Source organism: Ambystoma mexicanum, chromosome 2p (assembly GCF_040938575.1).
Source record: "Ambystoma mexicanum isolate Mex_15411 chromosome 2p, UKY_AmexF1_1, whole genome shotgun sequence".
Lineage (NCBI taxonomy): Eukaryota > Metazoa > Chordata > Amphibia > Caudata > Ambystomatidae > Ambystoma > Ambystoma mexicanum.
The window spans coordinates 176591894-176619271 of NC_090923.1; the positions used below are offsets into that span (position 1 = coordinate 176591894).

The 27378-nt window shown below is 45.9% G+C and overlaps 1 protein-coding gene across 3 annotated transcripts in view; it reads right to left on the reverse strand.

Moving 5' to 3' along the window:
* Window positions 1-12145: 12145 nt before the first annotated feature.
* The window catches only part of LOC138566324 (cullin-associated NEDD8-dissociated protein 1-like), a 1042465-nt gene continuing 1027232 nt past the window's right edge, over window positions 12146-27378 (reverse strand). For 2 of the 3 annotated variants that reach the window (XM_069643460.1, XM_069643458.1), the window contains exon 15: window positions 12146-15374. In XM_069643460.1, coding sequence (XP_069499561.1) covers window positions 15147-15374 — 228 coding nt within the window. In that variant the 3' untranslated portion in view covers window positions 12146-15146. The remainder of the gene's footprint in view (window positions 15375-27378) is intronic. The other variant, XM_069643459.1, reaches the window with a different exon arrangement.

Below are 27378 nucleotides of genomic sequence, written 5' to 3' on the forward strand. Positions count from 1 at the left end.
TCGGCTGGAAGTGCTTCTGGATCGTCCGACGGTCGACCACCATCCTACTTCTCTCCATTTCTGTTCATGGAACACCCGCGGCCATCTACATCTTACAATGAGGGGCGACGCGAACCTAGCATCATTCGACATCATTTGCTTACAAGAGACCTGGTTGGTACAGACACCCGCCATGGATGGTTATGACATCATCTTGGCCCCAGCCAACAAAGGACTATTGGGTCGCCCGACCTCGGGCCTCCTTACAGCATATCGGCAGGGAATTGGCCTAAATCATAAGGCCACACTTCTTGCTAACCTCTCGATCTTGGCAGTACTACTCGATTGGGTTGAAAATTCCCATTCCAGATCTTCGCAAATCGCGATTGTTAATACATATTGGAACCCAGCAGCCATAAACCAACAGTCCTACTTAACGATGATGGAAAACCTGGTTGATGAAATCCAAGCTACGTACCAGGTCCTTGCCATTATAATCTGTGGGGACTTAAAACGTTAAATGTCGCGACGGCCTTGCAAAGCCGGATAAATCTTCTAACTTGACCCCAGCGGGGAAAAGAGGGCACCTCTGGTCGTCCTTAATGTCCTCAAGAAATCTGGAAAACTTGAACTTTGTCTTTCCGAAGGCCCATCGTCTGCCAACTTGGGAACAAGGTCTCCTCAATGCCACCATTGATTACATATACACATCCAGGCAACTCGTGGGCAAGGTGAAAGCCTTTGAAGTACGCAAAACAACAGCCAGCGATCATAACCAGCTCACGATGTCATTGGTCAACCATTTTACACAGCCCGCGCCGTACGTCCTGGCACTGGAATCAAACCATCGTGGAAACAGATTGAATTTGACAGTGCAAGCAGTCACAACCCTGTGGGCCAAATATGTTTGTGAGGGGAGCATCGAGAGAAAAGAAAACCTGGACTACGTTCCTTTATTGGTACAATACTGGGCGAAACCAAAACAGTTGTCTTCTTTGTTCATTCAACCCAGACATTCCTATGATGCTACTCTTGTAGTTAAAAGACGAGAGCTCCGCAGGCTGAAGAGACAGCTGGGAAATCTTCCTCAAAACAAAGATGAATTAAGGCTGGCAATAGTAACCTACAAAAACTGGGTAAGACACCATCGCCAACAACTCTACTAGCAGGATGCGGAATGCATGCTAAAGGCCATCTGTGGAAACAATGCAAAGGAGTTTTGGTCACTGTTAAAATCATCGGCCCCTTCACTTAACAACTCAACTATCAACGCCATGGCCGAGCAAAAATGGATTTCTTATTTCTCCTCAGTCTTCCAAGCTCCAGAAACAACAGCTCCTGAAACAGAGGCCTCACCAGGAAACAATCTGTTGGTGTCGGAATGGCTAAAACTAGACGATCAAGCCGAAATCGGAGACCACATTAAAAAACTGAAGATCTCTAGAGCAGCGGGCCCCGACGGCATCTCCAACATAGACTTGAAAGCAAACCCAGCAGAATGGGCATTGATGATCGCGTCGATTTTCACAAAATGCGCGGCACAGAAAGCCCTGCCGCCATCGTGGACTAAATCCATCATCGTCCCGATCTACAAGAAGGGCGACATCACAGACCCCCTAAACTACCGCCCTATTGCACTCTTGGACTGCATTGGCAAAGTTTATGGGAGTCTGCTCCTGAAACGATTTCAAGCTTGGGCAGAGTCGGCCCTGTGCAATGACAAGTTCCAAACAGGCGTCAAAAAGAAGATGGGTACGGCGGCTAATATCCTAACCATCAGCACCCTAAAAAGTAAGGTCTGGGAAGGTAAACCTCGAATTTTCGTTGCTTTCATCGACCTCTCCCAGGCCTTCGATCTAGTGGACAGGAAACGGCTATGGCAAAAACTAGAAGGGTGGAGCTGCCCTCAGGAGATTCTGCAACCAATTAAAGCCCTACACTCGGACACCACCCTCAGGGTTCGACTGTCACAAAGGGGGGAACCTTTCAGGGGAAATTCTGACTGGGCGGGGGGTAAACAAGGCTGCCCCTTGACTCCAGCGCTGTTCCTGGCCTACATCGGCGACTATGAGGCATCAGAAGACCTGGCGCGCACTTTTCCACCACTAATCGCAAATGTCAAAATAAGCCATCTACTGTATGCCGGCGACCTAATCTTACTGGATCAGACACAGATCGGCCTCCAGATGCAGCTTTCAAATCTCCTCACCTACATGGAGAAAAACAAACTTAAGAATGAACAAAGAGAAAACTAAAATCTTGATACTCGCAGCTGGTCATAAAAAAAATCAATGACAAATTCACATGGCGTCTTGAGGAAAACGAGATTGAGAGGGTTACCGAATATAAATATCTGGGTGTTTCGATTGACAGCTCGAAACTTGAGACCTCCATGCAGGCATCCCTCCAAAACAAAACCAAGAAGCTGGCCTCCCAATGGAAAGCAATCGATACAAAACTTGGGAAATTTTCTTGCATTCCAGTGCTAGAATTTTACAGGAAAAAAGTTGTGCCGTCCATCACCTATGGTGCTGAAGCCATGCCATTGATCCCAGCTAAAACTTGGCAGAACCTAGAAAGCCTGTTTTGGAAGACGGTCTTTTGCCTTCCAAAATCTACATCTATCACTGCAATTTGTCGTGAGTTGAGCCTCCTGTCATTAAAGGCAACGGTAAATATCAATGCACTCAGGCTATACAGGAAATGTATAATGGACGACAGCGATCATATTTATGGTCTCCTCAATTAAGAACTTTACTCCGGCAAGGTGAAGATGCTGACAGCCTGGAAAGACTTCAACAGGGCTCAACTTGAGTCGGTTGAGTGCTCGGTAATTGATCTCATCACTAACCCCACAAGAGCATACAAGAAACTGAAAGATCTAGATTGTATTCAAACTCAAGAATCAGCATCTAAGAACAAACTTCTCCTTCACCTCCCTCCATCGTTCAGCAAACTCAATGAGCCGATGAAATATCTGCAAAAATTTCCCAGTAGGGGGGGCCGTAACGCGCTCCTAAGGATCAGATTGAACCTGCTAGAGACGAACGAAATTCGGAAGATCAGAGGACTAGCGGATTCAAGCACTTGCCGCCTGTGCGCAATTGAGACTGAATCAATTAGACACCTGCTGATGGTCTGTCCGAAAACCGCAACCCTGAGAGCTGCTTACTTAAAACATCTATTCGGGGAAGACAGAGGGTGGGACGAAGAAACATGGTGGCCAAGACTGATTGGTGGAGATCGTACATCGTGGCTCCTAGCAACCACAAAAATCTTGGAACACACCATGAAAATGTTAACATCTTGAGGATCCCACCCTGAGTAGTCGCAGTGACTTTGTTCTTCTTTTCTTTCTGCAACTTGACTTTTGTAAAGTTCGTTTTTGAACATACACAAATATAAAAAAAAAATATATACCCTGTGTTTTATGAAGGTCTGAAAACATTGTCAAGCATTCTAAATAATGGTTGGGGAACTGCAGAAAGATGTTCTTACACAAAGCACTTGACATTTTAGATGCAATATAGAAGTCTGCAAGCTTTGGATCGCCAGAGGTTTCACATTACAACTGCCACTAGCCCCTATCCAGCATAGGGATTGGCGAGGATAAATGGGAGTCATAATTTAAAACGTGTAGTTGAATGCCAGCTTCAAACCCCGGCACGAAAACGATTACCACTTTTGTCCATCCATTACATTATCCACTCTAGTCCTGATTACTATGTGTCCTGTGAAAAACCAGAATGTGTCTCACCTGCTAGTCGCCAGGGGTCGCTCTCTCAGGTGGCCAGGACACAGCCATCTCCTTTGGATCCAGACCCTGGGGGTGGACCAGTGTTGGAGAAACACCTGGGTGAGGGGTCTTTGGGGAGTGGGACACCTGATGGCGAGAAACAGTATCCCCCTCCCTATAACACCTTTACCCCATCCTACCAGATAGTAAATTTAGGAACTCTACTCCCCACCCCCATTCCCTTCACAAACACTTGGACACAGACAGCCCGCTCTGGGAGAAAACAGACTCACACCCAAGCATTGTACCTGACAGGTCCCACTACTATGGTCAGGCAATTATTGGTAATAACTCACACCTGATTTATATTGATCTTGCCCACATGGATAGAAAGCTGAGCATGAGAGCACACTCTGAGCGAGGCAAAGCACACAAATGAACAGTACTTTTCCGACAGCAGCTGAACGAGGGAAGAAAGATGGCAAAACAAGAAGGGTACGCATGGATGGAGATACCCTTGGCCTTTCCAGTGAGCAACTGTCGCTTGGCAGAACCCTTTAGAGTACAAAGCATAAGGCCAGGAAACCAAACTGAAGAATCCTGTATTGTGTATTGGAGATACCCGGGGCCCTCCTGCACGGCTGACCGAGTCAGGGAGGATCAGCAGCTGCCGTGGTACCGTCCTTGGCTCCAAGCTCAAAGCGGCGCCTGAGAGATCAACACAGCTGGTGAGTTGGGTGAAACCAATGCAAAACTGCTCTGTGTTGAAGTCAAGGTCGCAAGCACCAACATTGTATAAAGAATGCAAGAACGAAGACTGAAACTCGTGTGATGAAAGACGTGAGGAAAGCTTAACTGCTGATGGATGTTTTGAACATTTTAAGGAGGAAAATGTAATACCAGTGACAGAGTGGTCCGGCACCACGTGGGTGCTCAATCGAAGGTCTCTGTAAGGTATCCAGCCAAGAAGTGTAAGAAAAGAAAGTAAGAACGTTGTGTGAAGTGAATCAGAGTGGTCCTGCAACAGTTTAAGCAAAACCCATTGCACATTCGAAAGTCTTCTATCTTTGTTATCAAGAGGAAAATGTAGAAAGTGAGGTTACATGGTCCGAGCCCGAACGAGGGAGACCAAATGTGAACTTTGTGCAAAAGGGGTCAGAGCCGGAACGAGGGAGACCAATTATGAACATTGTGATAAAAGGGGCCAGAGCCCGAAGGAGTGAGACCAATGATGAACATTGGAAGTGAGTACTAGTGAATTTGAAATTCTGATGAGAAAGGAACTTTGTTGCTTATTTGTTAAGACAGGCCCTCTGCAACAAGAGACTGTAATTGAAAAGAAGCTTTGGCAAAAGGCCCGAATATCTGTTTTGAACTGTATCCTCATGGCAGAGAAGCCAGAGCGTATGCGAAACTTGAATGTGCTGTCTTACCCAGTGCTGAAAACCTGGGGTAGGGAAGCCAACTGCTTAACTATCCTTATATATTATTTCTTTAACACTTTTCTTTTTGCATACACAATTGTCCCACACAATCTTGTATTTATAAGGATTGACAATAGGTTTATTAGTATAGACCCTTTCATTTTGATAGAGACTAGGACTGCATTATTATTTGAAGGTCTTAGCTTGCTCCCATCCTTAGATTTAGATAGACATTCAACCAACCCATTGGAGTTCAATAAACGCCCTTGAACTGTGATCACTTGTGGCTGTCTTCACAGTTTGATACCATTCCTTCCTTACAGTCCTCACAACAAGAAAGTGTTATTTAACATTGTTGACCACTGCAGGCTACCTGCCTTCGCCTTTAGTATTTTGCAATGTCAAGGCCAAACTATTTTGCAAGGCCGAACATTTTATTTGTTATAATGACAGTAAGTTGGCCGCCCTATGTTGATACGTTGACTTCAGAAACTGCCCATTGTTAACTATATTGTATTTTTTGGCAGCAGGTGTACTCAAATGTCTTCTTTGCATAGGGGATTGTTCTTCGAACAGAGTGATAAAAGTACTACAGTATCTCATTATGACGAATGCTCAATCAATACAGAGTAACTGATGAGTAAGAATACAATGGGCCCTCATTACATCGTTGCTGGTTCGGATACAACAGTACCGGTGCTACAGGCATACCAATTCCCATTGAGCCTTACGGGGCTCAAATGGGGATGGGGATCTACCGGCACTCACAAAAGGGCAATTATCGGGTCCGGCGGTGTCAAAATAACCCAGTAATTGCCCATTCGTGGGTGCCAGACTTTCTTGCCGGTATGGAGGTAGCCTTGCCAGTTTTACCAGCAAGGCTACCTCCAACCTTGCAGTGAGGCCCAATGGTTGCAAATGGACAGTATTTTTAAACACATGTTCTTCCATTTTTCCTTTTTGAATGTTTTCATTGTATTAATGCAACAGAATTGGGTTTGCATAGATGTTGTTACATGACAAGTGTGCGTCACTATTGAATATGGCCTTTTCCACCTTTTATGAGTCAAATTTATAACTCTTGCAATTTTCTTTCTCGGTTAAGAGATTTGACTAATCAGGATCACATTTAATTTATAATTTGCGTATTTCTTCGTTGTTTGATATTCAATCGAATTGTGCTACTGCTTTGCTTCAGTATGATTTAGTTTCCAGTTTTCTGCGACCATTTTTCTTGTGTAGTTCTATTTGCTCAATAGCTGCACAAAATATTCACCAAAAAGTAAACCGAATACTTTTATTTTCACACCTGTTTGGGTTTCTACACGTTTTCTTTTGGCATTCAACATACATGATTTGATCATTAGGTCTTATTGAATTATTGGGTCAACCAATTAGGCTTCCAATAATATAGCCAACTTGGCTGTCGCCCATCGGTAGCAGTACCTTTTGCTTTGTGATTATGTTCATACCTGCCCTATTCTGCTACCGGTCCTCCTGGGCAACCGAACCCCGGCTGGCTCTTAGTACCCAAGACATTTGGCTCAATCACTACTTTTACTCTTCAGGTGTGCCAGTCATGCAGAGTTCTTACTAGCAATATATATTTTGGCTGGGGCTCATTATAAAGGGCACCCATTCAAATCTATCCTCACCCTCAAAGTGTACACATTAACAGAATAAAGTGACGTGTCCAATGAAGTAGATTCATTCTGCATAGCCCTTGTAATTTAACGAGTAAATGACCCACACATGCACGTCTTGTTGATATCATTATCCTTTATTGGATCAATGAATATCATACAGTTTGGACGTCGCCAATTTAGGTTATCACTGAACAACTAAGGTTTCATAGTACAGAGGGATAAGGGGAGGATGCCAAGTCCATCCAAGTTGCTATACATATGTGGCAGACACTATATGCACTTGTGCAGAAACCTTGCACACACATTTTTCACTCTGACTCGTTTACAGGCTTGCCCACTCTTTTCCGGAAAGTTCTAGCGTATAGGACTATTGATAGCAACAGTCAATCCTTTTAGTTAATTTAGACTCCCTTTTAACATCATGTGCTATGATTGGTTCATTCATAGCAGTGCGTCATCTAAAGTGCAGGTGTCTTTCTTGTTGAATAGTAAAGTGCAGCTTAAATTAACAGTCATTCTGAGGCTTACAGAAGCTAGTATATACTTGTAAATATAAACATGGGTATAGGAGCCTCATGCCCACAAAAAGGAATAAGTAACTCACAATAGTGACTACTGTACTGCTAGTTTATAGTCTCCTTTCCTCCACACTTGTGCAGTGTCATTCCCGGGAAGGGTATGGGACTGGAAAACAATGCAAAGCAGCATGCTAGATAATAAGCAAGTGCACATTTGCAAACACACCCCTCACGAGAGGTTCCTTTGCAAACACTAACAGCTGCAAATGCCAGTCCTTTTATTATCGCTAGTTGCTAGGGGGGAGTTAGCATGTGGGCCAAATGGCTGGGGAAATGGATTGTGTTCTAGGAGCACAAGAGTCACTGTGCTGAATAAGTTGCACTTACTCCTACATCTTTTCCCCTTTCCTCCATACTTGTGGAAGTTTAACAAACACCGTCTTAGATGAACAGTAACAGCAACAACATTAACCGTGCAAGACTATCTGTCTGAATTTCGGATCTGCTCTAGAAGTGCAGAGAGAAAGGTTTGCAAAAGGCCCACGTTCTAGGCCGGGTTGCCACCTTGCAGATGCCATTCAATTGAATATGCCTTTGGCAAGCCAAATATGCTGCCTTTGCCCTCACGAGGTGGGCATGAAAACCCTTTGGACGAGTTAACTTTCTCAAAGAGTAGCTTCTAAGAATGCACCTTACTATACAGCGAGCAGCTGTAGATTTTGGACCTTTAGTTCTGTGTTGGCATCCTCACAAATCATAAATAAGTAGTCTGATTCTCTGAATCCAAGTAGAACTGGAGAGCCCGGCTGACGTCCAGATTGTGTGGAAACCTTCCAACATCAGGATTCATATTTGTACAGAAGCTGGCAACAATGATTTCCCGAATTAAATGAAATTTTGGGACAATCGTTGGCAAAAAAGATCAGGCCAGTGTGGAGCCACCACCTTGTCTTTGTGAAAAATAAAAAATGAATCTAAGTATCCTGTATGTCTAGTCTAACCACCCTATTGTTCCTCTGCCCCATGAAAAGAACAGACTAAATACGCACTTGCCATCTCAGTGGGGAATCATTTCTATAGCTTTAATTTGGAGCAATTGGATAATCTCTGGAAGAAGACTCAATGAAAGGGTTGGGCAGGAAGCTGGACGCCCCTGTGCAGCACTGCAATACATCAGACCTGTGTGATAGCACATAATACTGGTGGAAAAACGTGCCTCTCCTGGGGTTGTGTTCCTGTGGCTGAATCATGTGAATTGTTTGGTATGTATGAGGAGTCCTCAGAGTCGTCAAATATGCTATTCATTGCTCCTTCCTTGGTAAAATTGAGGAGGCAGAATCATTTCTCTGGTTCTAAGATTTTGCTTGAAATCGCCTCAAACCTTAAAAGGATCTCCTTTCATCACTCTTTTGTTTCGTAGATGGGGTAGGTTTCTGGAGCTGGAGGGTAAATCTCAAAGATTTGGGAGTGAGTGCATGCACTTTTTCTTTCACTAGTTCCTTATCTGTGGACGAGTGAAAAAGGTGAAGGCCAATTAAGGTGAAAGCTTTGTGTCATGAGCCTCAGAAATTAGCATTGTGCTTTTCAGTCAGGCCAGTCTCAATATATGCAGAGGCACATCTCCCCATCTGCTGCATGATTATGGCCTGTGCAGTTTCTAATATCGCCTGAATGAGGAAGAGGTTGCGGTACAAAAGGAACCTCATTCTTTAAAGTGGGCCACTACCACCACTCCCTATTGAGTAGTGGGTTGGATCCAATGCACAATTCTTCGTCCAGGGTGGTCAGGAAATTTGCATCCAATCTCCTGTTGGTGTCACCAAATAGGCAGCATATCATATCTTGCAGGCCTTCTTAATGACACTTGGCTAGAGCAGAATGCCAATCTTGTCCTATCTTCCTAACAGAATGGCTGCTAGATTTCCTGTCTCCAGTGGTTCAGTATGAAGGGTTTTTAATTTCAGAAATTCCATTACCCCAATCAGCTTGTGGAAACACCTTGACTAACTTCAGTAACTTCTCTTCATCTGCTAGGTTGACCCCTACTGGAAGAAGACATTGGATCTGGCTTTTGAGGAGTGTGGGGCTTGTTGTGGAGCTGATCCCGGAGTTTGAGGAACCTGACGTGGCTCAGGAAATGGCACCTGTGATAGTAGCAGAGACAGAACCTGAGGCAGCGGGGTCGAGGATGCACACCTGTGGCAGAAGAGGAGCCCTAGGTACATGCTATTGTATTGTTGACATTACCTCCATGAAAATGTCCTAGTAAAACCTCATGACGAGAGCTGTCATGAGGCACCTAAATTGTTGAAATAGTGTTTCTTTCTGATTAATTGATCTCGCAGGGGATGAGGGTACTGGTCCTGGAAGCGATTGTGTGCACACTAACAAACATCTGGCCAAGGAGTTTGTGGGTTCTGGTAGACTGTGGAAGGGAAAGATTGCCTGCAGCTTGGAGGTCGACAAATACATAATTGGTTTGAAATCAGGACTTTGTGTGTTTTTTCGAAGATTTGATTGACAAGTCAATGGGAAGAGCAGGTCCAACAGACCATTGTGGTCTATGCGCCTTCCTGCCCATGAGAAGTGTGTGTCTTACCTAAGGCTGCCCTTCAGCAGACTTGGGCTGGCATAGTCTTTTTTGGTTGAGGCTAGGCGGTCTTATCACTGTGCTCTGCCAATCTCTTGATGCACTCATGGCACATCTGTGTGAAGAATAAAATGTCTTTTAGTCTCTGTGTCTGATTTGGAGAAGCTTAGGGCTTGGGTGGTAGATCAAGGTAAATGGAAGCTGATGTGAGTACAGGGATCATTGATTCACGTAAAGAACCATGCTTGGACTTAGCCACAAGGGAGTCTTTGCCACCCAGTTAAAGAAATCTGGAAACTGTTGATTGGTCAGGGTCCATATCTTTGTGAGCATATTGTGACTCATGTACAGGTCTTTTCAGACCATCTGGTTGGGGGTGGGATGTATGCTGAAGGTATCCTGCAGATATGCCAGACAGTTCAGCTCGAAGACCTGTGGAAGTGTGCAGGGCCAGGCCATTGCGATTGCTCTGGGTGTTTGGTTGTGACAAACCCTAAGCACAAACACTGGTAGATGAATAGTCCAAAACCTTTAACTGCTGGAAGCGTAGCAAGAAATATATTGCCTTGCAGAGGTACCAGCGTAAATAGAGATACTTCTGTCAACTGATATATTAATTTATTTTTGCTGGAATCACTTCCTGCGAGTGTTGCAGCTTGGAAAGAAGAGCACAAATGAAAAGGGCATGACATAGTGCTCGGTTTGGCCAGAAATGTCTTGCTCCAAAGATTGATATGGGGCATAGATGCAAGATAGCAAAGAATACATCAAAAAGAAGTTGGGAATGAGTAGAAAAACCACATAGCATATTACTCGATTACCCTGCCTCGTTTAAGGTGAGAAAAGGACTGCCATTTGGGCAGGTGCGGGGGAACATCTTGCAAGGGACCGCACATGAGAACCTGCACCCTTTTTTTTTATCATCTAGAATGTTGCTCCTCCTCATGCTTTGGGCCCAAAGTCCTTCTCAAGGACAATATCCTGCAAGCATCGACAATGGAGAAAGGAAGAAGGAACTTATGTGTGGAAGTTGTTCTGTGTACTTGTGGGGCCTCCGAAAGAGTTTGACAACAGACATATATTCAATGAGTTAATCATAGATCATTTGGGACACCCAATACATTTTAGCAGCGAGGTGTCATTAGTTGACAATGAATCTTCCATGAACACTTCCTGTATTAGAAACTGTAAATACCCATGTAAATTATAACAATGTTCTGCATTTAAACGAGTTTCTATTTCACTAAAATAAAAACACAAAAATGACCTCTTATGCCTTTCCTTGCCCCGACATGCCACTTTCCTTGGCAACGCTAGGCATTACTGCAGATGTCAAAGGACCATAAGAGACAGCGAGTAGAAGCATAACCAGAAATGTCCTATCAGAGTTACAAAGCAAAATACAGAAGAGAAAAACAACTTTGCATTGCGATGCTCAAATACGTTTGGTGGACTACACAATTGTCGGCATGCCTTGGTTTCCCACATTTATATTTTGTTGCAATTCTTCATCGAGATGTTCATGTATACAGCAATGAACGACTACTGAAAGGAAATTGGATTTTCAACTGGAAAATTAGCAGCATAACAATAAAATGCATTACACACACACACACACACACACACCCCCTCTCTCTCTCTCTCGCACGCACGCACGCACGCACGCACACACACCAGACCTGCTTGATGCATACATTAGTCACACACCTGAACCTGCCATCTAAATTCAGTTTCAAGAATGGTGGCAGGTCTTCACCACTTGCATGTGAAGTGTACTTGACGCCAAATAATGCATACTTAGTACTGAATACAAGAATTTCTGCAAGGTCACATGAAAAACTGGTCCAGATGGAAGAGTTGACCTTAAAACATACCGTCTACGGTGTCTGAGCAGAATGCAAACGATTGCCATAGGTAAACCGGGGCTATTCATGATATCATTTTAGATTAAGTCACTATTGTCTAAAATTGCCAATTCCCCCCAAAAATGTACATACTTTGGGGGGGAAGCTACCACAATCTAGTCAGTAGCATAAGGTTTCAGTAAGTAGGCAGGTATTTTACAATGTTCATGGGGTCCTAATAGTTATCCTATATCCCCCTTATCTGACATGTTTCTGAAACCTTGAACTGGCATCCCAGAGCCGCCCTGACATGACCTACCTGTGCCTAAGGCAAATCTTGTCACATAGAGGGTATCCTCTCCAGAATAGAAGGCATTGCATCAGCCCATCCCAACCACCACCAGGCCGCACAATAGAAACCTATTTTATTAATGAATCCGAAGAGACATAACTTATATATAAAAGTCTTCAGAAATAAGACGATTATGGTACTTCACATTTCAGGAAACAGCTGACTATGAGGACTCCTAGAATATGTCAACAAAGAATACATCTTCCAGTCTTGTCACAGCAGTATCACTGAACCAAGTGCTTGCAGCCGCCCCCCCTCTAAGCAGTGTCTCTTTCTTTTAATGTTAACACCTCTTTCTTTTAACACATTTCTTCACCTTTTAAAGAGTTTGCTACGTTTTACCAGATTTGTACCTGGTGAGTCTGCAAGTCTTACTGGTAGTTTCAGGTTAATGGTTCATTTACAGTTTGTCTTGAATGTGATGTCAAAATGTCTTTCTGAAGCTTACTCTGCTCGCCATATAGCCATGACCACATTGCATGAATGTGTATTGCAACTGGCTAGATGACATGCTTTCTGGAGCAAAATGCATGCTTTTGACATAAATTGCATACCCTCATTAAAGTGGAGGTTAACCTTCAGGGATGTCTACTAGGGGGCGATGTGTGGCTTGTTAGCTCTAATGGCCTACTGCATTTTCACATTTCGGGTAGAAGAGATTTTTCATGTATTTCTTAAACAATTTTGATAAACATATCTCAAATCTCCACTGACATAGATATCAAGCTATGCCGCAGTGATGATACCTAATGAGGTTGAAGTGCATATGTTGTTGTCTCCATCCTATTTATCTTGGATTGATAAATCCATGTGTAAAATAGCACTACTCTGGAAGATAAATACTTGTCACACTTTTGAGCTATTTTGCATACCCACAGTGCATTGCTTAGTTGCGCCGAACTGGTGGTGCCCTACTTGGGATGGCTACTAAGTGCTGCTGTGGCATGTGTGGCTTGATAACTGAAATGGCCCATTCGGCTCTCACATTTCAGATAGGTTTTTTCATGCATTTTTAAACTCGAGGAAGTGTCATAGACCATCATGGTATTTTGAAAGGCTCTATCCCTTGTGAAAATGTAGAACAAAAGATTGCTACAGGGTACAGTTTGGTGGTGGGGAATTACTGAATACTCAAGTATACTACAGAATACTAGATGTAGAATACTACAGTATAGCAAGAACATCCTTGCAAGAAAACTAGTGTTACGTTACAGGTAAACGATTTTTATTGGATATATAAGGAACTGACAATGCTATGTTATGTTAACTGACTTTAATATTGTGCACTTCACCACCGTAGCGGTCTTAAGCCGTGTGCGGGGGGGGGGACTGTGACCCCAGCCAGAGTGTAAACGTACAGCGTGGTCTGTGGGTTGAAAAGGAAACAAGAAAATGTTAAGCGGGAAGTGGGGTAGGCAGTGATGACCTTTCACTTAATTAACAAGATTTCCAAATAAGTTATTTGTAATATACAACTGCTTTTAGCGATCACGTGCAAGAACACAAGTTCATCATGAAGTCAATAAGCCTCTCCAGAATAGTTAATTAATTGAAAAATCCAAGGGATACACGAAGGAGACCCTCTGTACAGCAAAAATAAATGAAAAGCTCGAGACCATACAAGGTCTGGGTGTGAAGAGTAGGCAGGGAAACTAGTAGACTGGATAGCCTTGGCAGTCCTTCTCTAAATTGTTTCTGTTAGGGTTGGCTCTTATACTTGCATGTGTACTGAGCCAGGATTGATGTCACCATCAGAATGTAGGCTGTGAGTCTGGAGTGTGAGATTAGAATGTTTGGAGTTGAATGGGTTCTAACCCAGGCAGTTAGATTAAGTGAGCCTGGGTGGTGGGATCCAGTGGGCTCCTGTCCCTTTCCTCTTTATCTCCTAATAACTATGATGACATCTGATCCTTGTAACACAAGAACCCTAATAAAGTAACCACTATGCGTACCTGTCCTGTGTATCCTGAGTGTCCCTTGGAGTGAACCCTATGACCAAGAGCCGGTCATAACAGTTTCCACTGATGAAAAGTTGTCAAAGAGAGTTCAAGATGAGCGTCAACTAAACTGGTATGGATCAAAAATGAAATACCCAAACATGTCCTAGAAATAAACACTTAGATCCTGCAATCCAGAAGGAAAATTATGCTTAGCTGTGCATTACATTTTAAGTGTGTGCAAACTAACTGTCAATATGAAAACTATCTGAGATAGCTGTTGGAGTTCTATCTTTGCGTACACGGTTTATAGACCCATTACAAAGGCATCTTATCTTGGAGGTCATTCTCTGAAAGAGTTTGCTTACATTTTCTAGTTCACTGCCAGATTCACAAAAACAAGAATAATTTGAATATGACTTGAGCATCCACTTTCTATGTCAAGTAAGCTTTACTGTTCTAAAGAAAGACTGAGTGCCACCTCAATGTAAAGGATACCCACCTATACCGAGCTATTGCTGTACACCTTCCTGGTGGAGTAGAGAGATAATCCCTGCAATAGGGAATTGTTTTTGATCCTTTAAAACAATTGTGCTAAACCTCAGAGTAGTTCTTATGGAATTAGGCCGGCTTCTTGATATAAACCTACTAAATACATGCAGAATCTGGGTCTTTTGGCCACCCTTTCACTGTTAACTTTAATAGCTTCAGCTGTATTATTTAGTAGATGCATCAAGACCTACTTTTTTATAAATAGATTTACAATTTTGAATTGCTGCTTTATATGTTTATTGGCACATCATGCACATAGTGGTGGGGAGTTCTTGGGAAGGTTTGGCCATGTGATGCAGATTTGCCTGGACGCTGAAGGTAATATTACCTGAGTTTGCCATGATGACTAATTCGTTCTTCAAATGAAACCAAAGTGCCCCTGGTTCATGTAGCGTGCTTTTCCCCAGGTCAGATCTAGGTTACCGAAAAGAAATGGCTTTACATATAATTTAAAGTGCTATAGATAAGGCCCCATCCTTCATTGTGTCTGAACCTTCCCTGTTCATCTCTCACACAATTTCAGTTTCATAATCCAGCTCCTGGCTGGGCTAGTGGAAGTAGCAGCAGCTTAGCTGGTGTCCATTAGTTCGGCACCGCATAAAGGCATAGAATCCTTCTGGATGCTCTCGAAGAGCGAAGCCATGTCAGGGTTGGCACTAATGTGGGCGGTAAAGTCAGACATCCCTGGACTCTTTTCCACCTCTGGGATGGTGAGCAGAGCGGCCACGGTTCTCATCGCAGAACGCTTGAGCTCATCCTGTTTCTCGAACTCTTGCTTCACAGAGCCAGCTTTGACCTACATTTAAAGAAAAGAAAGAGGATGAGAAGAACGAATGTGCATATCCATTTATCCCGTCAGCATTCACAATAACCAGTCTGCAAACTTTAATGTGGTCAATCGCACATGCCATCTCAACATAAAGAGTACCAAACCATATCCACATAAATATCTAAGCCAGCTCGATAGCCGCCACCTACTGCCTGCAATGCTGCCCTCTCAAAAGAGACTATTTTGCACATCTATTCACCATCCCAGCTGTGATGGGGATGTACTCGCTTTCTGCATTGACTGGTTAGTAGTACTTGTGTGTTATTTAAGGAAAAGCGGGAGCCGGTGGTGGGGAGTGAAAGCGAGAAAGAGAGAGGGAGAGGAACAGCGCTTCCATTGGAAATAATTGTCATCAGGTATGCAGCAGTAATCTCCCTCACAGGGCACTCTAACAATGTTTAACAGTATTAAATGGACCCATGAACAAAGTCGTGAAGGTGGAAAGAGCACACAATGATAATACAACATATTCACTTATATACAATGACGTGCAAGCGGGAGAGGGGTTACGAATAAGGCCGTCACTGTACTTCTCTGTTAGAGAGAGGTGTTTTTTTTAAGGAAAAAAGTCTTCAAGGCCTGAACTATAGTTTTGTTCGTGATTTCACCAGATAGTGTTTCCCTGGAGTAAGGAGCAAGGAGGGTAAAGGAGTGAAAGGGAAATCGTTGAAGAGGGGCTTGCTGATCAGAGAGTGCAAGGTGGGCGGGAGTAGGAGATAGATTTGGCTAGTGAGGCAATTTCTTCTTTGCTACGTAAGGACACTCACTATCCGACGTATTGATAGAAAAAGAATAAACACTGATTTCTTTGGATACAAAATTGAGTTCTCAGTAATGGCAAATCCTTCTCATTTCCGGTCTGCTCATTCGCTCTAGGCGGGCAACCTTGAATTTTCTCTACTAATAAGAAATACAGATCACTCCCTTCAGTTCTAGTCATGTATACCAGGGTGCAACATAAGTATGTTGCTTCAGTTCTCTTTCCTGTCATTCCGACAGTCATGCAACATAAAGACTTCCTTCAAGCTTGGTCTGGCCACTTGAAACACATCTACTAACTTGCAGCATGAATGACGTCTTCCATCTTAGACTTTAACCTGCATCACACCTGTAAGCATGTAACATGAATAGTGTGCTTCAATTCACAGACCTGGACATTTAGGATCACCAGTACTAGAATGTTTTTTTATTTAAGATGATTTATATGGTACCTTCTGTCAGCACAGTAACTTCGTAGCACCAAAAGGTGAAAAGGGTCCGGAGCCATGTCACCTTCCGACCAGAAAAATTGGTGTGTTGGGGCAGGGGACAGAGAGATGAAAAGTGCTGGTACCCACAGCACATCAAACCTCAGTCCACAAAATCTCCCCAGATCGGCACAGCAGGTCAAGTGCAAAGCACAAAAGCATGCAAGGTGCTTCGCGCAGAGAGCTACAAAACAGACCACCTCAGAATCAAGTGCACAGACCGGAGCAGGACCGTAATGGAGTGTGCCGAGAACAGGAACCCACACCAGGAGGAGCCAGCTGAGACATCATAAAGGGAACGTAAGAGCAAGGAGGATGCCAGCCCGTTATGAAGTTTCCGATGGACGAGTGAAGACCAGGGGGATCAGCCAGGCAAGGCCCCAGCGGTATAGAACAGCCCACGCTCCCGCAAGGGTCCTGGAGGATCCTAGACAAGGAGAGACAGTCTTGCTAACGGAAAAATAACTGCTTGAATGTTTTTAGTCCGATCGTTTTTTTCATTTATGAGGGAGGCTGACATAGCGTTCTAAATCCAGTCCCTGGCAGCTCTGATGGTTCTGATGTCATGTCTCCTTATCCTTGGACATCAGACAAGAGATCTGGATTTACAGGAAACACCTAGACCAAGGCCCCCAGTAGGCTTGAATGGACGATATTCCATATGCTCTGAAGGAGATCCAGGCACCTACTGGGTTCCACTGAAGGGAATTAAGAGCAGACTTGATGTGTTCATGAGGCCCGAGGCCATGATTGAGTCAAGCAGCTTTGCTCTGGGTGTCTAACATATAATATGAATGAGTTTCTCTTTCAGTTCTATTTATTTGTACAGTGGCAATTAGAACCACATTTACCAGCATGCAATTCGATTAGTTTTTCAGTTTCCGTTTTCTTTCTGTTTAAGCTGCCACATCTTTCAATATGCATTCAAAATGCACCCTCCTCAAATCTCTGCTTATCAGTCACGTCTTGGTCTAACCAAATGTTTCTCGCTGCTCATCACAAAAACGTTTCTGATTTTGGGCTCCCAGCACTCCTCTCCCTCAACTCCTCACCTTGGCCCCCTTTTCATCCTCACCGCCTCCTTCGTTTCTATTGTCCTCCTCACTGTTTGACACAAATTTAGTGCCTGAGGCGTGAAGAACCAATTTGAAGACACAAAGAAGGAATTTTAAAAGTGCTAAATGGGGAGCAGCCCCAAATAGTGGGAGAGGAGCGAGAGAGGCAGACAAGTGTGGGTTGCAAAGTTTAGCATTTTATTAAGAGGGGATAAGGAAGCGAGGGCGGTGTGTCACCAGGAATCAGTAGTAGTAGCCCAGTCTAATGAGGACAAGAGAAGAAATCAGGGTTTCAGTGGAGTGATAGTTAAAGTTTGTCCAGAATGTGCAAATATTGAAATGGTTGATCCCGGAAACAGTGGAAGTTTTGGAAAAGCAGTGCTCGAGTTTGTTGTAAAAAAAAAAAAAGGCAAGAGGTTGCTATCCATGGTGGATGGTAGAGTGAGGTGATCAGGGGAAAAGGCCTGGGAGAGGGGAAGAAGGTTCGGGCATTAGAAGATTGGCGGTAGATGCCATCTCTTTCTGAAGAGTTGGGCAGTAGGCATCACTGCCATCCAGTGACTGAGGATGCAAAACAGTTGGAAATGCTAAAGAGCAATTGCAGTGCAGAGGGGAAAGATAGGATAAGTGAAAGGTAAGATTTGAATCTCTTAAGCAAATAAATCGAAATATTTGTATATGTATTTATTGAGCTAGAAAGGGTGCTTGGGCCAGAAATACTTACAATAGTACGTCATCAGGCCAATCCTACAACAGAGGCCTTAAAATAGTTTTCTAACATTGAGGAACTTTTTTGAGATATCATAGGCCTGTACCTTCGCGACCAAATCGGGGTTACTTGGTGATTATGTATCGTAGAATAAAATATTTGTTGTATATTGAGTAACAGTACGGATTTAATGTTTGTAACTGTTGATAAGAGCCATCTACCTCTTGTTTAGACAACAGTTGTTTTCCAGGGCCCATTCCAACATGCTGACTGCCAGCCTGCACAGTGGGGAGGGGGGGGGAGGGATCTGGTACCTCCCTGCTTGTTGATATATGCTGGTCGAGTTGTCTGTCTGAATGAGGACGACCTTGCCCTTGATGATCGGGGGAAAGGCCCTGAGCGCCAGCCAGATGGCCTTCAATTCTAGCCAATAGATGTGGTACTTCTGCTCCAGGTGCCATGGACGTAGTGGTCATCCTGGGTAGCCCCCCAACCCTCGAGAGAGGAGTCTGTGGTGATGGTGACCTGTGGTGTAGGTTGCCAGAAAGGCTTGCCCGTCCTCAGGTTGCAATCCCCAGACCACTATGGGAGGTCTGGGCGAAGTGATAGAGGAAAGTTGATCATCTCTGATTGATGGCCTGGTTCCTGGTTCAAGGATGCTGCAAAGTGCAGCTGTATCCTCCTCATCCTGAGTCTCGTGTGGGGTACGGCCAAGAGTACTGCTGCCATGAGACCCAGTAGGTGTTGGTACCACCAGGCAGAGGTCACTTCTCAGCTGAGGAAGTGCGCCATGGCGCTCTTGAGTGCCGTGATCTTGTCCTCCGAGGGAAAATCTTTCTCGGAGCATGTGTCCCAAATGAGGCCCAAGTAGGTCAGTGTCTGCGTGGGCTGCAGCTGTGACTTCTTGAGGTTAAGAGAAAAACCCAGCTCGTGCAGTGTGTTCATAAGAGCGCGGGAGGTATGGTGCACAGCTTCCGGAAATGTAGCCCTGACGAGCCAGTCGTCCAGGTACGGGTAAACGTGGTGGCCTTGCAACCTGAGGTGGGCCGCCACCGTGTTCATCAGCCTGGTAAAGACCCTGGGGGCCGAATTGAGGCATAAGGGAGCACCTTGTATTGGAAATGGTAGCCCATGATCCTGAATTGTAGAAAGGAACGATGAGGCTGCCAGATCGGGACTTGTAGGTACGTGTTCTTCAGATCCAGGGAGCACATCCAGTCTCCCTTGCACAATGCCTCCGCTATCAAAGCTGGCGTAACATCTTGAATTTTTGTAGAGGTAGGGAGAGGTTGAGGGTGGAACGGTCCAGCACAACTCTCAGGCCCGCCTGGTTCTTTTTCTGAATGGCAAAAATCCTGTGTAAAAGCCCAAGCCTCGCTGGGAGGCTGGGACTTCCTCTACTGCCTGGCTCTCGATGAGCGACCGGATTTCCGCCAAAAGAGTTGCTGTCCGAACCTATGGGAGTGGAGGAGAGGAGGGAGGAGAGGCTGAAATAGGAAGGCAGTACGCCGTGGAGACTACAGAGAGGATCCAGGGGTCCGTGAAATTCTGGCACCAAAAATGTGCATGGAGAGCAAGTCTGCCCCCCACTGAAGACACGTGGACTTGGAGGGGCATGTCATGCCTTTATTCACTCTGAGGCTGTTGTTTGCGCCGATGCTGGGACGACGAACGGTCAGGCCGCCTGGAACTTCGCTCTTGGAAGCCACGGAAACCTCTGTATGTACGCCCCTTCTCAGCACGTTGCTGTGACTGGGTGTACGGTTTTAGTGTGGCCTTTGTAAGAATATTTAAAGACTTGGCCGTTTGAGAGCTGTTTTTCTTATTATCCAGCTCCTCGTCCGTTGTGGAGTGGAAGAGTTCACCTCCTTCAAACAGAAGATCCAGTATGCGTTCCTGGACATCTGGGTTGAATTTCGTAGCACGGAGCCAGGCCGTTCTTCTCATATCTGTGGCAATACCAATGACACGGCCAGAGGTGTCAATTTGGGCCACGGATGGCTCCATAATGTCCTGCGCCACAATCTTGTCCTCTGTCATGAATACGGGTCTAGGGTCCTTGTCCAAGCACCTATAGCTCCTAGGTTATGGTGTCAGATGGGGAAGGCAGGCAGGGGCAATATGGATGGAGACTTGGCGAGTTAGGAATGGCTTTCCACCTTTTGCTTCAAGGAAGACTTAATGCCCAGTTAGATGTAATAGCACTTCCTGGTCCTTTAAGATGGGTCCTTGTGTGCCGATCCGCACTGTGCAGTGCGTTCTAGTCTATGAGCGTGGCTGCCTTTATAAGCCACTCCGAGAGACCAGTCCGTGCTTCGTGTGCACTCTGTGAGCCCCAAGGTACACGCTTACCTGTATCCGGACTTCATCTGCACAGTACCGTGACTCGACCGGTCAGAACACTCGCTTTCCCCATCCTGCGCCTAAGGGAAAGAACGAGATCAGCTTCTGGCTCCTCCCGCCCCTCATATTACGCCGCCCGCGGGAGCCGCACTCTGGCTCTTCAGCTGCCTCTAACCGTCGGAGCGCGGTCAGTCTCCAAGCCGCTCCCTCTCCACACTTCAGCACCTCCAGGCGTCCAACACCGCGCGGATCCCCGGAACTCCTACAGAAGAAGAAAACAAGAGCAGCAGGTTAGGGGGCATGTTTGCAAAATAAACAGATTTCCCTGCATGCACCTAGCAAGGACCTGTACCTAAGCCCAGTGAAGCAACTGGGTAGTTTCTGCTGAACTTGTTGTACTGGTCTTACCTGCCAAAGGCCAGTACCTAAATCCAGTGATGCCACAGGACACCCTTGCTGCGTTTCCTGCATTACCTAATAAGAACCAGCATCTAAACCCAGTGAAGCAACTGGGTAATTCTGCTGAACTCATTGAATAGAACTTACCTGGTCAAGATCAGTATCAGCACCTAGTGTGGCTACTGTGGTTCTCCAAACTTTAGGCGCAAAGTAAGCCAGTGCAGTTAATGGCTCCTGGGGACTATTGCTTAAAATGCAGCAATCCTACGGACAAGGATTCCCTGCCAAATTGCCGCTCTCACCCATCACAGCCCATCGGCAGCCCTAACTTCTCACTCACCGCAGCAGTCAACAGCTCAACCCGTTGCGGAGAGAAGCATTGGGACCACTGGTAACTGGACTATAGCGCCCCTGCAGTTGCAGGATTGAGAGCTCGCCCTACTAAACAACGAGGTGAGCCGAGCCCTAATTGAGGCACACACTGTATTCCAGCACCTGGGGATATGGGAAGGGCAGTTCTAGGCTTTCCTCCTACACTAACCCTACTCTATCGCTTCATTGACAGGCCCATCTAGCAGCAGCCCCGAGCAGAGTTGAAATAGGGAAGGGAACTGGCGGGCTCCATCGCTCCTGCAGAGACTAAGGTAAGCGTGACAGAAGACGAAGCCCACCCGAAACCACTCCGCCTGAGCGATGGAGACCTTGGAAGTGGACCAGCTGTCACAGTTATTGGGGGAACTACGGGCAGAGGTACATGCAGCTCGTGCTGAGACAAATGCCCTGAGAGGCGAGCTGGTAGTGAGTAGGGATAAAAGTGATGAGATAGCCCGACAGTTACTGCAGACCCAAGCAGGCCTAGCTCCGTTGCCGGGTGGGGCTACGTCAACCCCTATAGCACAACCACAGCCCCTAGCACCAGTGCAGGTAGTCATTCCAGGCAACATCCCGTCAGCACCACCAGAGAGATTCATGGGCGATCCAAGAAAGTTCGGAGCCTTCATGAACCAGTGTCGCTTACATTTTTTGTGCAAACCGGGGCTATTTCCAACAGACCAGTCGAGGGTGGCTTGTGTGCTATCGTATTTAGGGGTTCATGCCGCGGACTGGTCAATTCCATTAGTAAACAGGGACGACCCCTTGCTTCGCAATTATGCCGGGTTCCAGCGTGAGCTAGAGAAGCTCTTTGCTCGCCTTACACAAGGACAGGTCTTGGATGATGAGCTGCTATCCCTCCGACAGGGCAGCCAGGACCTCCTGGCCTACGTGGCAACATTTAATCGCCTGGTAGCTTAGGCGAACTGGCCCGAAGAGAAACAAACCACCTTATTTTATAGGGGCTAGCGAGGGGAGCTCAAGGACGTTCTGGCGCAGGTAGACAAACCTCCGGAAGGCTGCGCAGAATACATAGATTTAGCCATTCAGCTTGATCACCGATTACAGATTACAGATCACCAGCTCGCCAGCCCGTGGAAACGCACCCTGAACCCATGCAACTAGGAGGAGTCCGAGGACCACTCACTAAGGCAGAGCGGGACAGAAGACATCAGTAGTAGTTATGCCTATACTGTGGCCACCCCGGTCATTTTCTCTGCAACTGTCCAGCCAAGCCCCCCTGAAAGACTGTAGGAGCCATGGATGGGAACAAAGAAGCAACCGAAGCGGAAAACTTCAATGCCGGCAGATCTAGAGGTCGGTTTGTCTAGCGCTTAAACGGTTCACCTGACCTCACACTTCACTCTCCCAGTAATCATCGTAGACCAACGACACCCTTACAAGATGCACGCTCTTGAAGCATTTGTGGTTGTGGATAGCGGGGCCGTAGGAAACTACATGGACTTGGAAACTACAGGCAGGATTAGACTACCGGTTCGCTCAAAAACTACCATAGACAATGTAACCACGGTGGATGGTACCGGATTACTCTCCGGTCCCGTAACCCAATGCACAGCAAAACTCACCTTGCTCTGTCAGGACGGACATAAGGAGGACATCTCGTTCAACCTCATCTCAGCTCCACAGTTTCAGATGATCCTTGGCTTACCCTGGCTTGAAAAGCACAACCCACGGATAGATTGGCATACCAGGACGTTAACCTTTCCCAGGGAGTGCAGTCGCCGCTGTTATGGAGTGAACCAGACACCAGAACATCCACCACTTGCATCCCCAAGGGTAGCACCGGTGTTAGGCTTTCTGGGAATACTGCCTAGCGAATACCAGGAGTTTCATGATGTGTTCGCCAAGTAACAGGCTAACACGCTTCCCCCACACCGTTCCTACGACTGCCAAATTGACTTGATACCAGGAGCGCAAGTCCCATGTAGCCATATCTACGCCTTAAAGTAAGGAGAAAACGCCCATCCAAAGAACTCTCGATCAGTACCTCGCGAACGGTTTCATTCGCCTGTAACGCTCACCTGATTCCCACGGAGGCGCCGATCTGTTCTGGACTGCTATGACCTCTTCTAAGGTGATGCGCAGGACTCGGAAGACGGACTGGACCGGAACCCCCAAACCTCGCCTGTCTGGCCCGTAGAAGAATCATTCTGTAGATGGAAAAGGGGATTAACTGTCTGCTGGATAATGTATCGGATTCCCCCCTTCCCGCTCTCACACTCCTCGAACCCCCTCCGCAATTCCCCCTAGAGTCTCACCTTAGAGTCTGAAAGGACGAGCTCTCCATCCTGCTTCCGATGCAGGGGCGCGTTGATTTCCAGTTACTTCACTGGATCTCGGGTTTGGTGAGTATTCAACTCCGCTTGACTTTTCCGATATGAGGCCGTAAGTATTCAGTTGCAAAAGTTCAAGCCTTAATTGTCCGTTGTCCTTTTCTCTATTTCAGATGTAGGATGAAGAATCCGCGTAGAGGAATGGTTTCGCCGAAGGTAACTCTGGTGAGTCTTTTTGATGGATGGTTCCCTTAGTGATCTTGCTTTCACCCACTAATGCGTGTGTCTTTTTCCCCTTAGGGGCCGGGGTACGGAAGTGCCAAAGAAGCGGCGCCGACCCCAGGTGAGGAAAGATTGTCCCAACAATAATCAGGTAAGTCTTAAGGTGGAAGAATCAGGCCTTCCTCAATCTGTTTCTTCGCTCACCTTTGTTTTGTCTCTTTTTCTCCTTAGGCGCTGAAAGGCGACGGATGGTGCCAATGGTGGCTGAAGAGCCCGAGGGCGCCTCGTGAAGGTGAGTGGAACGCGGCGCTGCAGCGAGAGATGCGATGCGCTTCTAAAAATAATGTCTTTTCTCAGGATCGTCGGAGTGATGGTTCCGGACTCCGGATGGAGGTAGGTAAAGTTCAATTATTCACCTTTCTCTCCTTTCCTTCCTTTTCAGGTGTTCCAGGTTGCAGGCGGGCGTGGCTGGAGCCAGGATGCAGGAGCAGACACAGTGAGCGTCCAGCTGCTAGATGCAGAACAACGCGAAGCGTGAGCTGCTGTCTGGGCGTGGTTTAAATAGCCCCCAAAGTAGTTCCAGGTAAGTATTCTTCCTCAGGCACGCCCGAGTGGTAAAATAGTCCCATAGGTAAAATAGTCCCTTTCAGACCTCAAGGAGGTCTGGATCCGGCAGCATGGTCTGCATCAGGTAAGTCCATCCAAGCACTCCCATAATGAGCCCGGCGCCTATGGTGCCAGGACTTATGCCTTCTATGAGCCTGGCGCCAAAGGCGCCAGGACAATGTCCAAAGAGCCCCTATAAGGGGTTGCTGGGTCCCTCCCTGGGGACATGATGTCTGCTTTCGGGGACGCTGGCCCTGAACTGGCTTCCCGGGAGTAGGCATCATGACAGCACTCTCCCCCAAGGCCCATCACAAGATTGTTCCCTCCGGGGGTTTTGGTTTGTTTGGGAAGATCCGGTGGAATTTCTTAATTAATCGAGGTGCATGTACATGGTCACTGGGTTCCCACAACCTCTCCTGAGGCCCGTATCCCTTCCAATCGATTAGATAGAAAAGTTTTGACCTTAACATCTTTGAATCTAAAATTTTCTTCACCTCGAATTCAGGTTCTCCATCTATTTGAATGGGTTCTGGAGGCTTGATTAGTCTGGTTCCAGGTTGCACTGGTTTCAAAAGTGACACATGAAAAACAGGGTGAATTTGCATGTTAGCTGGTAAATCAAGTTTTTCGGCCGCTGGATTGATTATGGCCGTAATGGAGTAAGGCCCCAGATATTTTGGATTAAAAGTTCGAGGTCCCTTGAGGGATAAGTGCCTGGTAGCCAGCCATACTTGGTCCCCAATCTGGTACTGAGGTGCTTCACTCCGATGCAGGTCAGCATTCTTCTTGTATTTTCTCTTGGCTTGTTGTAAATGTGTAGTTGCTTCTTTGAAGGCTTGGGTAATTGTAGAATGCAGATGGTCCACTGCAGGCATTCCGAGTCCTTGAGGCGAGTCGAGGTCTGAGGGTGATGCCCATATAAAGTATAAAAAGGACTTTGCCCAGTTCCAGAGTGTACCAAATTATTATATGCATATTCGGCTATCCAAAGAATGTCTTTCCAGTTACTTTCAGATTGCTGCAACATACACCGTAAATATTGCTCAAGGGTTTGATTCGTCCTCTCTGTTTGACCATCGGTCTGAGGGTGGTGACTAGTCGATAATCTTACATCGATTTGTGCCAATTGACAACATCTACGCCAAAAGTGGGAAATTAATCGGCTTCCCCGGTCTGAGATTAGTACAGACGGGAATCCATGTAAACGAACAATATTTTCAAGGAATTCTTTGGCTAGAACTGAAGCTGAAGGTAAACCTTTCAATGGAATGAAGTGGGCCATTTTGGAAAATAAATCCACAATAACAAGAATAGTGTTATATCCTGAACAAGGAGGTAAGTCCGTAATAAAATCCAATGACAGGGTGTGCCAAGGTGCTGGCGGAATGTCTAAAGGTTGAAGGAGACCGGCTGGTCTTTTCTTTTGGCCTTTATTTTGGACGCAAACACCACAGGACATCACAAATGATTTAACATCTTTTCGCCAAGAAGGCCACCAGAATTGTCGTTTCACCTTTTCTTCCGTCTTGGCAATACCGGGGTGCCCCTCTATTAGTGTATCATGATAACGAGAAATAATGAGCTCTTGTAATTCCTTGTGTGGCAGAAATAAGCGCCCTTGGAAATAAGGTAAATCATTATTTATAGTAAAGTCAGATCCCTTTTGTACCCAATCCTGTAAGTCTGTAGGGTCCAGGAGTTGTTTAACTCTAGCTTGAATGTCTTCAAGCGTTTGTAAAGAAGTCATGCCCAAAATTCTCTGTTCGGGAATTATCGGTACAGGTTCTGAGATAGCATCAGTTTCTCCCATTCCTATTCGGGATAGAGCGTCCGCTTTGCCATTCTTACAGCCAGGACGGTAGGTGATTACAAAATCGAATTCCGCAAAAAACAAAGCCCAACGGAGCTGTCGAGATGACTGAGCCTTGGCGGTCTTTAAATACTGTAAGTTCTGGTGGTCGGTGATCACCGTGATGGTATGTCTAGCGCCAAAGTAGATAATGCCGCCAGGCTTTAAAGGCGGATTTAATGGCTAACAGTTCTTTGTCAGTGATTGTGTAGTTAACCTCGGGTGCCGAGAATTTTCTGGACCAAAATGCAACGGGATGCAGTTGGTTAATTTCGGGATCTCTTTGAGACAGGACAGCTCCCATGGCTAGGCTGGATGCGTCAGTTTCGACGACATAAGGGAGATCTGGGCGCGGGTGCTTCAATACAGGTGCACAGGTAAATTTAGCTTTTAGTTCCTGAAAGGCCTGCTCGGCTTCTTCAGACCATTCGACACATTTATTTTTCCTTAAGAGCGCAGTGATGGGTTGAACAACACGAGAAAATTCCGGGATAAACCTCTTTCAAGTTTAGCAAATAGTTTGTGTTGGCGCAATTTCTCGAGAACTGCCCCGACATATTTTCTATGATCGGATTCCGAAGAGGAGTACACAAGAATGTCATTGATATATACGACAAAACAAACGTCGATGAGTTCCCGAAAGACATCGTTCATGAAGTATTGGAAGGCAGCCGGTGCATTGCACAATCCGAAAAGCATCACCTGGTACTCGAATAGCCCATATTTGGTGCGGAAGGCAGTTTTCCATTCATCGCCTTCCTTTATTCGCACCAGATGGTAGGCCCCCCGGAGATCTAACTTGGTGTATATGCAGGCATCCTTCACCTGGTCAAGGAGTTCAGGGATCAGAGGCAAAGGGTATCGGTTTTTAACAG